The sequence below is a fragment of the Argopecten irradians genome, chromosome 7 (assembly GCF_041381155.1).
Source record: "Argopecten irradians isolate NY chromosome 7, Ai_NY, whole genome shotgun sequence".
NCBI lineage: Eukaryota > Metazoa > Mollusca > Bivalvia > Pectinida > Pectinidae > Argopecten > Argopecten irradians.
Window position 1 is genome coordinate 17378605 of NC_091140.1, and position 13783 is coordinate 17392387.

General features: G+C 34.8%; 1 protein-coding gene across 1 annotated transcript in view; it reads right to left on the bottom strand.

Moving 5' to 3' along the window:
* LOC138327725 (serine/threonine-protein kinase DCLK1-like) overlaps positions 1 to 13783 on the bottom strand; it is a 51062-nt gene that overhangs the window by 8148 nt on the left and 29131 nt on the right. Inside the window, exons 5-10 of the mRNA XM_069274045.1 lie at positions 8500 to 8622; positions 6300 to 6397; positions 5802 to 5835; positions 3599 to 3695; positions 3058 to 3115; positions 2593 to 2715 (exon numbers count right to left, since the gene is read on the bottom strand). Coding sequence (XP_069130146.1) covers positions 2593 to 2715; positions 3058 to 3115; positions 3599 to 3695; positions 5802 to 5835; positions 6300 to 6397; positions 8500 to 8622 — 533 coding nt within the window. The remainder of the gene's footprint in view (positions 1 to 2592; positions 2716 to 3057; positions 3116 to 3598; positions 3696 to 5801; positions 5836 to 6299; positions 6398 to 8499; positions 8623 to 13783) is intronic.

Below are 13783 nucleotides of genomic sequence, written 5' to 3' on the forward strand. Positions count from 1 at the left end.
ATCTCACTATAACAAGCTGATAAAGACATTGAGTCGCACACCCCACCTTGTCACATTATATTGACATTGGACAATGTCCAACCTAATAGCAGAAAGATATTTGAATATTGTGAAAGACAATGACATGTTCTATATGGCTCAAAGTGACCCTACTACACTATCATACCTTAACACATTCCATGACTAGATACAGCTCATATTTGGCATCTGAATAAACCATACCATGTCATATTCCATGACTAGATTTAGCTCATATTTAGCATCAAACTACACCATACCTTGACATATTCCATGACTAGATACAGCTCATATTTGGCATCTGGCTAAACCATACCTTGACATATTCCATGACTAGATACAGCTCATATTTAGCATCAAACTACACCATACCTTGACATATTCCATGACTAGATACAGCTCATATATGGCATCTGGCTAAACCATACCTTGACATATTCCATGACTAGATACAGCTCATATTTAACATCAAACTACACCATACCTAGACATATTCCATGACTAGATACAGCTCATGTTTAGCATCAAACTACACCATACCTTGACATATTCCATGACTAGATTTAGCTCATATTTAGCATCAAACTGCACCATACCTTGACATATTCCATGACTAGATATAGCTCATATTTAGCATCAAACTGCACCATACCTTGACATATTCCATGACTAGATACAGCTCATATTTGGCATCAAACTACACCATACCTTGACATATTCAATGACTAGATACAGCTCAAATTTGGCATCTGAATAAACCATACCATGACATATTCCATGACTAGATTTAGCTCATATTTAGCATCAAAGTAAACCATACCTTGACATATTCAATGGCTAGATAAAGCTCATATTTAGCATCAAAGTAAACCATACCTTGACATATTCCATGACTAGATATAGCTCATCTTTAGCATCAAACTACACCATACCTTGACATATTCCATGACTAGAAACAACTTATATTTAGCATCAAACTGCACCATACCTAGACATATTCCATGACTAGATACAGCTCATGTTTAGCATCAAAGTAAACCATACCTTGACATATTCCATGACTAGATACAGCTCATATTTGGCATCTGAATAAACCATACCATGACATATTCCATGACTAGATTTAGCTCATATTTAGCATCAAAGTAAACCATACCTTGACATATTCAATGACTAGATACAGCTCATATTTAGCATCAAAGTAAACCATACCTTGACATATTCCATGACTAGATACAGCTCATGTTTAGCATCAAACTACACCATACCTTGACATATTCCATGACTAGATACAGCTCATGTTTAGCATCAAACTACACCATACCTTGACATATTCCATGACTAGAAAAAACTTATATTTAGCATCAAACTACACCATACCTTGACATATTCCATGACTAGAAACAACTTATATTTAGCATCAAACTGCACCATACCTAGACATATTCCATGACTAGATACAGCTCATGTTTAGCATCAAACTACACCATACCTTGACATATTCCATGACTAGAAACAACTTATATTTAGCATCAAACTACACCATACCTTGACATATTCCATGACTAGAAACAACTTATATTTAGCATCAAACTGCACCATACCTAGACATATTCCATGACTAGAAACAACTTATATTTAGCATCAAACTACACCATACCTTGACATATTCCATGACTAGAAACAACTTATATTTAGCATCAAACTACACCATACCTTGACATATTCCATGACTAGAAACAACTTATATTTAGCATCAAACTACACCATACCTTGACATATTCCATGACTAGAAACAACTTATATTTAGCATCAAACTACACCATACCTTGACATATTCCATGACTAGAAACAACTTATATTTAGCATCAAACTACACCATACCTTGACATATTCCATGACTAGAAACAACTTATATTTAGCATCAAACTGCACCATACCTTGACATATTCCATGACTAGATTTAGCTCATATTTAGCATCAAACTGCACCATACCTAGACATATTCCATGACTAGATACAGCTCATGTTTAGCATCAAACTACACCATACCTTGACATATTCAATGACTAGATACAGCTCATATTTGGCATCTGAATAAACCATACCATGACATATTCCATGACTAGATTTAGCTCATATTTAGCATCAAAGTCATATTTAGCATCAAAGTAAACCATACCTTGACATATTCAATGACTAGATAAAGCTCATATTTAGCATCAAACTGCACCATACCTTGACATATTCCATGACTAGATTTAGCTCATATTTAGCATCAAACTGCACCAGACCTTGACATATTCCATGACTAGATTTAGCTCATATTTAGCATCAAACTGCACCATACCTTGACATATTCCATGACTAGATTTAGCTCATATTTAGCATCAAACTGCACCATACCTTGACATATTCCATGACTAGATACAGCTCATATTTGGCATCTGGCTAAACCATACCTTGACATATTCCATGACTAGATATAGCTCATCTTTAGCATCAAACTACACCATACCTTGACATATTCCATGACTAGATATAGCTCATCTTTAGCATCAAACTACACCATACCTTGACATATTCCATGACTAGATATAGCTCATCTTTAGCGTCAAACTCCTCCAGAAGTGTGATAATGTTGGGGTGTTGTTGTACCTTCCTCAGGATCGACACTTCATTCTCTATCATTTGTTCCTGTCAAAAACATACCCATGTTATAGTACTAAAGGGAAATCTTATTGATAGGACAACGTTTGACCCTTTACTTTTAAGATAAGTTTAAATTCTTTGTTATCATAAGATATGTCTTTATCCCTACCATGAATTCAATATTTAATCCCTAAAATTTAGAATACAGAAAAAAAGTTCAGAGAATGTACATATAAGTAAATGTAAATTAATTAAACTTTTTCAGTCCATGAATAACACTAGGTATTTAGGGAAAATCAGAATTCACTTATGAATCTCAGGTAATCAACATCTAAAATCTGGTGTGTAAATACCTGGTCTCCATGGCAACACCATTCTTGGACTTACCTTTCCTTTACACTTGGTTTTATCAATCTTCTTTAGGGCATACCTCTTATTGGTTGTCCTGCAAAGGTCAAAAAAGGTCAATGAGTGACTGGTCAAGAAAGATCATTATGAAACATGGCATAAGAGTTCTGTTAAGAACATTTGATAAAAGTTCATTGGAACAAAAGGTTATTCCAAGTCGAAGGTCACAAAGTTTAAAAGGTCATGAAAGGTCATTAAGTAAAAAAAGTCATAAAAGTTCACTCCATAGGAAAGGTCATATTCATTGGACAAATGGTTCTAAACGATCATATATCTACCTTCCTCCCACACTAATATGCTGAACTCTGTATTCCTTGAGGTACTCTAACTCGAATGAATTGAGCAAAAACAAAAATTATTTAATTAGGTATTGGCCTTCAAATGACTGTGCACCAATGTGGTAAAAGGGTTCTTAACAGAATGTAAGAAAAAATTAACAAAAGTCTCAAGGAAAATTGTAAAAGAAGAGCAATTCTTTTCGAGGTAATTCTGTAAAAGGTAATTTGCTTCAGTAACATACCTGTCTATACATTCCATGACGACAGCGAAGTTGCCTTCCCCAATGATTCGACCAATCTCATATTTCTTGCTAAGACTTGGAGGACCTGCGTAGCTCTCTGAAAAATATTTATATTCCTGAGAAAATGTTTTATCAAGTAAGAACCTGATAAAAAAGGCAAACTACAGCAGTTAGTTCAAACAAAAGCAAGTTCCTTCTAGCTGCGATGACGTAGCTCTGGACGACTGACAGAAGATTTCTGACAGATGGCCGTCATCAGAGTCAAGGCAGTGTATGATTATTTGTTTTAGTTTCCTTCTGGTAAAAATTCAATTCTTCATTCTATGCTCAATAGTTTATAATGAAATAGGGGGTTAAATACATGAAGATTAAAAATTTAGCCATTTTGACACAAAATGTGAAAATTTTAGCCACAATGAATCAATATCTTGCAATCATGCTAAAAATGTGTATATGACTTATAATTTATTTACATAATTAGTATGTGTTTTATATCAATTCATGAGAACAACAATATTTATGTTCCCAGAAAATATCACCCCTGTAGAAATGACCTGCCATAGAGTATGTTATGTAGAGGGGAATTGCTTTAACTGTTAACTCTGATATAATGTGCTGACATTTCTGCCATATATGGGCTTAACGACAGAAAAACACACCATGTGTTTGTTAAATATAGCTTCCGGGATAGTACAAACGATAGCTACCGTATATAAGATAAGTCTTATTCAGTGGAAACTGAAGACAATCGTTGGTTAAAATTAAGATGATTGACTCGTCTTTGGAGGACCACCAAGGAGTACATTACACAACATTTACATGCACAAGTCATAGAACTGTCATCTAAAACTCATTAGGCAAGGGGATCCATTAAAATACTCGGTCCTGCCTAAACCCTCCGGAGACCTTGGAGATTATAATTACTCCGACTGATTGATGGGGGCACATTGACTCCCTGTTACTGATGATTAACCGCCACCGAAGTCCATTTGTGGTTAGCGTTTGATATCAAAAAAGGGGAAATTAAAGTCGAAAACTGTGGTTTAAATGTGATGATGAAATCTCTGAAATTCTTGAGTGAATGACGAAATTATAAAAACAAGATTTTAAATTAGGATGCCATTCAGTATCGATTATTGGGATGCGATATAAATATCTGTATTATACACTGACAGTCGGCTAATAAATAGGATTTTTCTTTTTAACATCATTTACAGATTCTTTATTCCAATTGCCCCAAATTGATGACTCATTTCAAGATTATTTTAACAATAAAGTACTGAAAAACAACTTATTTTTGCATGCGATAAGATTTTGTGTTTTTCATGGACAATAAGAAATTGTGACTATAAGTCGCCGCAAAAATACTTCAAATACACCATATAGAACCATAGAATCGCCATGAAATAAGTTAGGCATAAAAATGCGAATGAAGACTTCTCCACCGTGTGTGATTCTGTTTTTCACGGTCATAGAAAAAAATTCCTCCAACCGCATTCTGCTCTCTAATCGTCCTTTTATATAGTAATTTTGGCAAAAGTTTCAACTTATCTTTCCTATTTCTGTCGGTACAAAGTTTTAAATGACCTCTATACTTTTGGTGGACAATAGTGGAAACAAAATTACTTGATTGGTCCTGCAGAATACTACAACTAATTTGAAAGAAAATATCCATTTAATGTGAATGAAAAAGGAATCTGATACAGAGTGAAGGAATGAGAATTAATCAGATATTGCTGCTCAATCTGACTACGACTGGTCTTATCGATTCCATTAACCTTGTATTTAGAGACACAGAACATACCCTAGTAAAGTTAATGGGAATACAATATACAGAAACACTACTAGATTAGACTGTCCCTAATATGACTATGATAAGGAAATCTCTCTAGATCGTCTGTCTGCCCTCTGTAATGGACACTCAATCTGATCTATATTGTGCATTCATTTTTTTTTTTGGTATATTTGCCGTTTCTTGTCCTACAATCTCATGTTTATGATAGCACACACTTGTAAATATTCACTATGACTAGAGATTTTTTTCCGTGAATCAAAATACATTTATTTCCTTATCTGTCTAATCTGACTTCTTGCTTTCATTTTGACCTTGACATCACTGTTACAATGATTAAATTAAATGATGGAAACTCTACGGTTTGTGAGTGTTCCCCTGAGAAAAAAAAATGTCTAAATATTCACTTACCCCCATCCAGTCCCTCTTGCAGTCTGTACTTTGGCTAAAAATTTAAAATATTGTACTGTAAATCATGAATTAACAAATCTACATTTTACACCAAAATGTTGGGAAAACAACTATTTTTCTTTATTTGGCTATCCTTCTATCTAGCCCTGCATTCAGACAGGTAGAAATTAGTATGGGTATAATTAAAATAATCCATAAGCACTTGAAATGATAATGACTTGGGATTTTAAATGTATGACCTTGAAAAACAGATAATGATTTGGCGCAATGATGTTTGGTCTTTAGAAATAGAGTTCACTCAGATCAAGATTTGCAACATAACTTCAGAAAGAAAAAGACTGCAATTAACACAGCACTGATCAAACTATGACTATCAAGAATAGGTTTCAATTTGTTTTATTGAACTATGACCTTTATCAACTTTGACCTTTATCAACTTTTACCTATAAGTCTATGACCTTGAACTGTATAACCTAAAACTTATAAATGTATACTTACAGCGGACACGACACGACCACTGGATTTGCGTGACATTCGAGGCGATGAAAGTGGTGATGAGAGCGGTGAACTGCGGGCGGACCTAGACTCCTGGTATTCTGCGACAAATAGATAAGGTTAATAAATCAGAGATAAGTTAAAATATATAGCCAAGCAATCATTGATGTCTGAACCCAATGAAAATTATTGTCTAATCTGAATCATTCTGCTATTCTTTTTATAAAGACTTTGAGGCGATAAATGATATTCATCAGGCCTACATAAAAAGACACTGAGAAAGTAGAACATAAAGCAATGGAAAACTAATATTTTTTCTCATTCCTAAGTAAGGTGCCTCATTTTGTACATTTGTAATTCTCTTGCCCACCTTTAGTTTACTAAGAGAAATTGCTAGAAGAAAAAGCCATTCTTCATTGATAATTTGGGATGTCTTTAGTTTAATAGTGACATATAGGTTTTTGACCAAATATTTTACCTATACTTAATCCTCACTAACTAGACTATAAAACCTTAATGAATCAGAATTGGGAAAAAATCAGTTATGACACTCAAACTTTGACCTCGTCATCACATTTTAAAGTCAAATAAATTATTATTTGAAAATGCCTCATACAGAACCTCAAAATGTTTTGAATTCATATTTTGAAGTCCTTTATGGCATTGCGATGAATACAAGTAATAGGATTTGAGCTTTTCCTAATAAGGTATTTCATTAAATAATAAATTGAAAAACACCAATACCCCCATATTGTACCTCAATGAATTATGATTTCTTATAATATTCAAAGACTAGAACAATTTATTATGAATTTTTAGGGATGATCAAGTTAAAATTCCCCATATGAACCCCGCTGGATTATACCTTGATGCACTGTAGTGAGAAGATTAAACTTCTAGGAGAAATGTAACAATGACCATTAAAAGCGATACCGATGTACCTTATATCTGTTTGATCAGGACGCAAGCAATGGATATTACGTAACAGACCAGGCGCAAAAAGTCGATCAAATGAGCAAGCACACACGAACCCAAACAAAGTCGTAAATATTTAAAATTCAATTAATTTTGAAGACAATTCAAATGGAGTTGATGACATATGGTAAGCAAGGGACTTTAAATTATTAAAAGGAAAAATAATTTTGATGTTAATATCTTGTGATTTTATGAAATAGCGATACGTGATGAGTAGGTTTTACTGAAGTGCTGAAGATGATAACATCACATAATAAGTTCACACTTCAAGATACAAATGTCAACTTTAAAATAATTTTACCATATAATAATTGAATATTTTCAATTTTTGTTATTTTTCATCTAAATCATTGTTTCATTTTTCTTTTTTATCATTCATTGTAGAATATGTGAAAACATATCAATTAACACCTAGATCCATGATAAAAACTTGACAACACTATAGAGTCTATAGTTACTAAAAAACAATTAACAATTATCATGAAAGGAGAAGACATCATCGAAAAACTACTGTGAAATTTCATCAGTAAAAGCATTCCAAAAGGTGTCAACTCAAAGCAATTTATTTCATCAAAGTTTGCAATCTCTCAAGGAATGTACTCAATTACAATGTTTTAATGACTTTTCACACTGATTTCTGTGACAAAACCAAACTTCACAACACAATACATTCTTGTGCTCTTCCTCAGAATCTGTAGCTACGTTTTGATTTGTGTTTTACAATATATCTAGGAGTTGCATTGAAAAATCAATTTGGCGAATCATGGGGAAAATATGCGTTGTTATCAGAAATCAAGAATGTGAGAATTGTTTAAAAGATGAATATGATAAAGCTCCACAAATAAAATTGAATTTGAATAAAGATAAAATATCAAAATATGGAGATTTGATTCAGTTGAATTCAAAAACACCAATATCTATACCCGTACTTTGGTCGATATTCTGCAAAGCAATTTCTATTTGTCGCGACTTAATTTCATGCTTTCTACATATATATATACCATGAATTCACATGCAGCGATTTCATTAAATTGCAAAAATATACTAACTTCATTTGCAATCGAAAGTAAGTAGATTTACAGTGAATGGATAATGCATTATGTCTAGTTCCTATATGGCCTGAGGATGTTCTATAGTTATGAAGCAGAATTAGTCTTTCCAATCTTTGCCTTTTTAATTGAATTTTATGGCAGACAGGTCTTAGAAATGTCTCGGCAAAGTGGCCTACCTTCATTTAGACTTCTATTTGATAGAGATAGCTTGCGTGAAGACCTGGGTGACTTGGCTGATCGTAGTGTGACCCTCTTCTCCTTGAAAGGCGTGGCTTTGTATGGGGACACCAACTTCACCTCTGTAACATAAATACAGTGGAACTCGGTTAATACGAACTCGAAGGGACCGAGATAAAACTTAGAGTTATCCGGGTGTTTGAATTAAGCGAGTTTTCATGTCTACTGACGATCTCTTTACTTGGTATATATAGACTAGTTCCATGTCATGAAATGATGTGAACAAGAGAGTTGTCAAAATCGCCAATAGTAGTTGCAAAATTATAACAATAAAACCGAGATATATATTATGAAATGCTGTTCTACAGCAGATTAATGAAAAAGAAAATAGGCATTTTCGGAGAACTCGTTGTCCAAAAACTCTCATTTCGAGTTATAAGAACTTTTTATGTATGATTTTTGTCTTTCGGACCCAAAATTTACTTCGTATCCGAGTTCTTCGAGTTTTCCGAATTCGAATTATCCGAGTTATTTATACAAAGAGAAAGAGGGAATTCGGTCGGGACCGGCAAAGTACTTCGTATTAAGCCGGGTTGTCGATTTATCCGAGTTCGTATCAACCAAGTTACCCTGTATGTTAATCTTATAGTCTTTAGAAATTAGCAAAATGCTGTATCTTTGCATTGTCCTACACGCTGACTTTAATTCCAACTTATAAAAAGAATTACCGGTATTTTATCTTTTATGGCAATGAAAAACAGAGGATAGTTTTGTTTTTGAGTTCATATGGTTGCACTCTCAATGGTTGACAATACTTTAAGGTCACTCTTACTTGTCAATAGTCACAAAAATACAATTCCAAAAAATCATATGCTTTAAAAAATGCTAAATGGTCTTAATGTCACACTTTCAAAGATCAAAGTCATCAAGGTCACACGTTCCTAAGGTTAAGGGTCCTAAAGGTCGAGTCATCAAGGTCACACTCTCAAACATCAGTCATCAAGGTCACACTCTCAAACATCAGTCATCGAGGTCACACTCTCAAAGGTTAAGAATCCTCAAGGTCACACACACTCTCAAAGCTTAAAGGTCATCAAAGTTGGAGAGCCATCAACATCACACTCTCAAAGGTTGACTCTGATAAATTTAGATTTCAAATATTATTCAGCAGCATATTGCGCAATTTTTTTTTCATTTTGTATCATTTGTAATAATTTTCAACAGCATTGAGCATATAATTTTTTTTTTTTCCAATCCGGAAATATTGATGTCAAATTCAGCAGAAAATGAGGTCAGTAATCACATTTCATTTGATGAAAATTGATACAAACTCTTCTTTAAACACCCAATTAGTGCCACTTCTATCAATATCTAAGCTCCCAAGGGGTTTGTACACTTGAGTTTGCGTGATTTATTCTCCAGTTGAAGAACATTACAGGAAATTCAATGTCACTAGGCTCTTAGCAATACAGAGTTTCATATCCAGTGGCTAGGCTCACCAACATCCTGTGCCAAAGGAATCTTTAAATTCATTTAAAGAAATCTGAATAATTAGGGAATGATTTTTAAGTCAAAACAAATTTCATTCAGTTTGGAAAATCCAAATACTAGCGTAATAAAAAATTGAAAAATCGTATTTCATCTGTCATTAAGACCATTTAGGATTCATTAGGGATATGCAGAATGCTGAAAATATTCATATAGAATTCGTCGCTGTTTGATGGCAGTCGTGATTCAGACAATATTTTACATCAACCACTTTAGTTACATCATCATCTTGCATGGCAACGTAATCAATAATATTCACAAAAAAAAATATAGAGCTACTTGTCTAACGAATAATTTGCCCGAGGCCTGAGAGTATGGAACAGGTTTCCTTATCAAAAGGGTAAATATTGTGGTTCACAATGCTGTCTCTGTCTCGGAATAATGCTATCCATTACAAGTCCGGATCAATGCCGTGTCAATATCGCCTGTTTCTACAACATCCATAACATGTATTTTGTCGATAAATGTTATGCAGCTTAAATCAGTCCTAGACATGATGAAAAATCCCTGAGGTAAACAACAGATCTGTCTTACTCCTGTTTCTTCAATGTAGAGATCATGATCAGCACCTAATTAAGATAATACTGATAAGAGTGGCTATATAAACACCATCAACTTCTCTCGAAGAAAAATAATTTTATTGCTTAATTTTTTTTTAAAAAGGAAATAAGGCATTCAAACGTTTAACCTTTGAAGGCAAGCTAAAGGAAGGCCTTATTGGTTATGAAAAAAAACTGCAATAAATTAAATCAGTTCTTTAATTGTTAAAAAGTGTTTTTCATTTATAGAAACACTGACCTTGACCTTCAAGCAAGGGCAAAAGTCTTGTGCAGTCTGAGTGTCATTTACTCTTAGTTATCACATAGCAATTTAAGTTTGGGCAATGCAACATAAGAATGTGAAATACAAACAAGAGGCCCATGAGCCTTAACGGTCATCTGACTAATAGTACAATACAACATAGTCGTTTAAATATTTTAGCCTATTTGACCCCTGTGACCTTGATTGAAGATCAAGGTTATCAATTTGAACAAACTTGGTGGCTACCATCCCAGCATGTCACAGGCCCAATCTTAGGTCTCTAGGCCTCTTAATTATTCACAAGAAGTTATTTAAAGATTTTAGCCATTTTGACCCCTGTGACCTTGAATGAAGTTTAAGGTCCTTCATTTGAACAAACTTGATAGCCCTTTATCCCAGCATGCTGCAGGCCCAATATCGGTACCCTGAGCCTTCTTGTTCTAGAGAAGAGGTTGTTTAAAGATTTTAGCCTTTTTGACCCCCATGACCTTCAATGGTCAAGGTCATTCATTTGAACAAACTTTATAGCCCTTCATTCAAGCATGTCAAGGGCCCAATACCAGGTCTCTCGGCCTTTTAATTATTCACAAGAAGTTGTTTAATGAATTTTAGCCTATTTGACCCCTGTGATCTTGAATAAAGGTCAAGGTCCTTCAATTGAACAAACTTGGTTGCCCTTCATCCCAGCATGCTGCAGGCCCAATATGAGTATCCTGGGCCTTTTGGTTCTTGAAAAGAAGTCTTTTTTAAGGATTTTAGCCTATTGGAACAAACTTGGTAGCCCTTTATCCCAGCATGCTACAGGCTAAATATCAGTACCCTAGGCCTTTTGGTTATTGAGAAGAAGGTCATTTGAACGAAAAGTTCACGCACGGTACATGGCCCTTCGAGTCAGGTGACCTAAAAAGATATCTTTCTATTTTTAGCCCACCATCATCAGATGGTGGGCTATTCAAATCGCTTTTTGTCCATGGTCCGTCCGTCCGTTAACAATTCTTGTTATCGCTATTTCTCCAAAAGTACTGAAGGAATCTGTCTCAAAATTCATATGTAGGTTCTACTAGGGCCCTAGTTGTGCTCATTGCATTTTTGGACCAATCAGTGAACAAGATGGCCGCAAGGCAGCCATCTTGGATTTTGAAAGTTAAAATTTGTTATCACTATTTCTCAGAAAGTACTGAAGGGATTTGTCTCAAATTTCATATGTAGGTTTCCCTAGGGACCTAGTTGTGCATATTGCGTTTTGGGACCAATCGGTCAACAAGATGGCTACCAGGCAGCCATCTTGGATTTCGATAGTTAAAGTTTGTTATCGCTATTTCTCAGAAAGTATTGAATGGATCTGTCTCAAATTTCGCATGTTGGTCGCCCTAGGGCCCTAGTTGTGCATATTGCGATTTGGGGCCGATTGATTGACAAGATGGCCGCCAAGAAGCCATCCTGGATTTTGATAGTTGAAGTTTGTTACTGCTATTTCTCAGAAAGTACTGAAGCGATCTGTCTCAAATTTTATGTGTAGTATGTTTGAAAAAGTTTTAAAAAGTAGAGAAAAGATCCATCTTTCCATTGTCAGACATCATTCTTTGGTGGCCGCCAAGATCCCTCTGTGATCTCTTGTCTTTTTTATCAGGTGCAAAAATAAAAACAAATCTGGGAAAATATCTTCAAAACAAATTATGCTCTTTAAGAGCACCTTTTTAAACCAGAGGAACCTGAGAGGAAATTATAGAGTATGCACAGTGATCTCGAGCGATGACTTTAAACTTCCATGTTCTAACTCTGAAGGGGGAAAACAAGTTGTCTGATGATGATGATTGCTATGTTGAGTACCGACCATGTGGAATTACCTAGATGTCCTAGTTTTCTACCCTTGGTTGCTATGGTGATACATTACCATGGCGACAGACTATAATCCAAGTGGGTTATGTTATGTTGTCATGAAGATGAGATATAGAGTAGACTTCTGACAAAAAGTGGACAATATGGACATTCTACCACTGTTTTCCACTCCTAGACCCACATTGGGCAGTTGTCAAGTACTGACCATTGATCAGGATTTTTTCTGAGTACTTTATCTCAGAATCTGGGCAAATCCTGGCTGTTGGTAGGATAATATACAAAAACAAATCAAAGATCTTCAGGTTGATGTCATCATGAGATGTACCCTGAATTATACATGGAATCATTAATTGCCACTGAGGGATTGTCAAGGACATGTATAATTAAGTAGTGTTGTATGGAATTACAAATATATCCCCAGGATTTAGCACTGAAGGCATGATAATTACAAGGGTTTAGACACCGGGCTGACCCAGGTGTTTATCTGTGACAGAGGGACATGACACATACATGCGTCTGAGTCACGACATCCTCCTCCCGATGTAATGACATATCTATCTATTTACATGTATTGATTCATGGTACGTAAATCTGAGGACAGGAACATGGAGTTTCCAGGATGACGAGGATTTCTCCCAAGAGTGATATGAGTCAGCACTCTTGTTTTGTGTCGCTGCTTGGTAAGCATGTATTGAAAACAACACTAACTGGAGAAAGCAAGCAAGAGTAGCGTTATATATAATTAGCTTAATATGTATATACTTCAGTCTGACTCGTGGAACTATAAGACATAAAAACAACCAAATGCCTAGGGTCTAATTTCATCAATATACCTTAACTTCCCAAAACTCTTGTAATGCTTTTCTATGAAGAATTCTAACCAAAAGAGTTTTCTTAAATTGAGGATTGTTAATGATCAAAATAGTAGCTATTTGCTGTGATTTGCTTGAAATCCTGTTGGAGTGAAAATTACGAATACATGCTGATGGATAACTCAGAAATCTTTGAAGTGATAAATTTCCTTTCCCTTTTTTCCATTATTGAGAGCATAGAAATGGTTCTGACCTTGAGAACTAAATTTTTGTTTTTAATCTT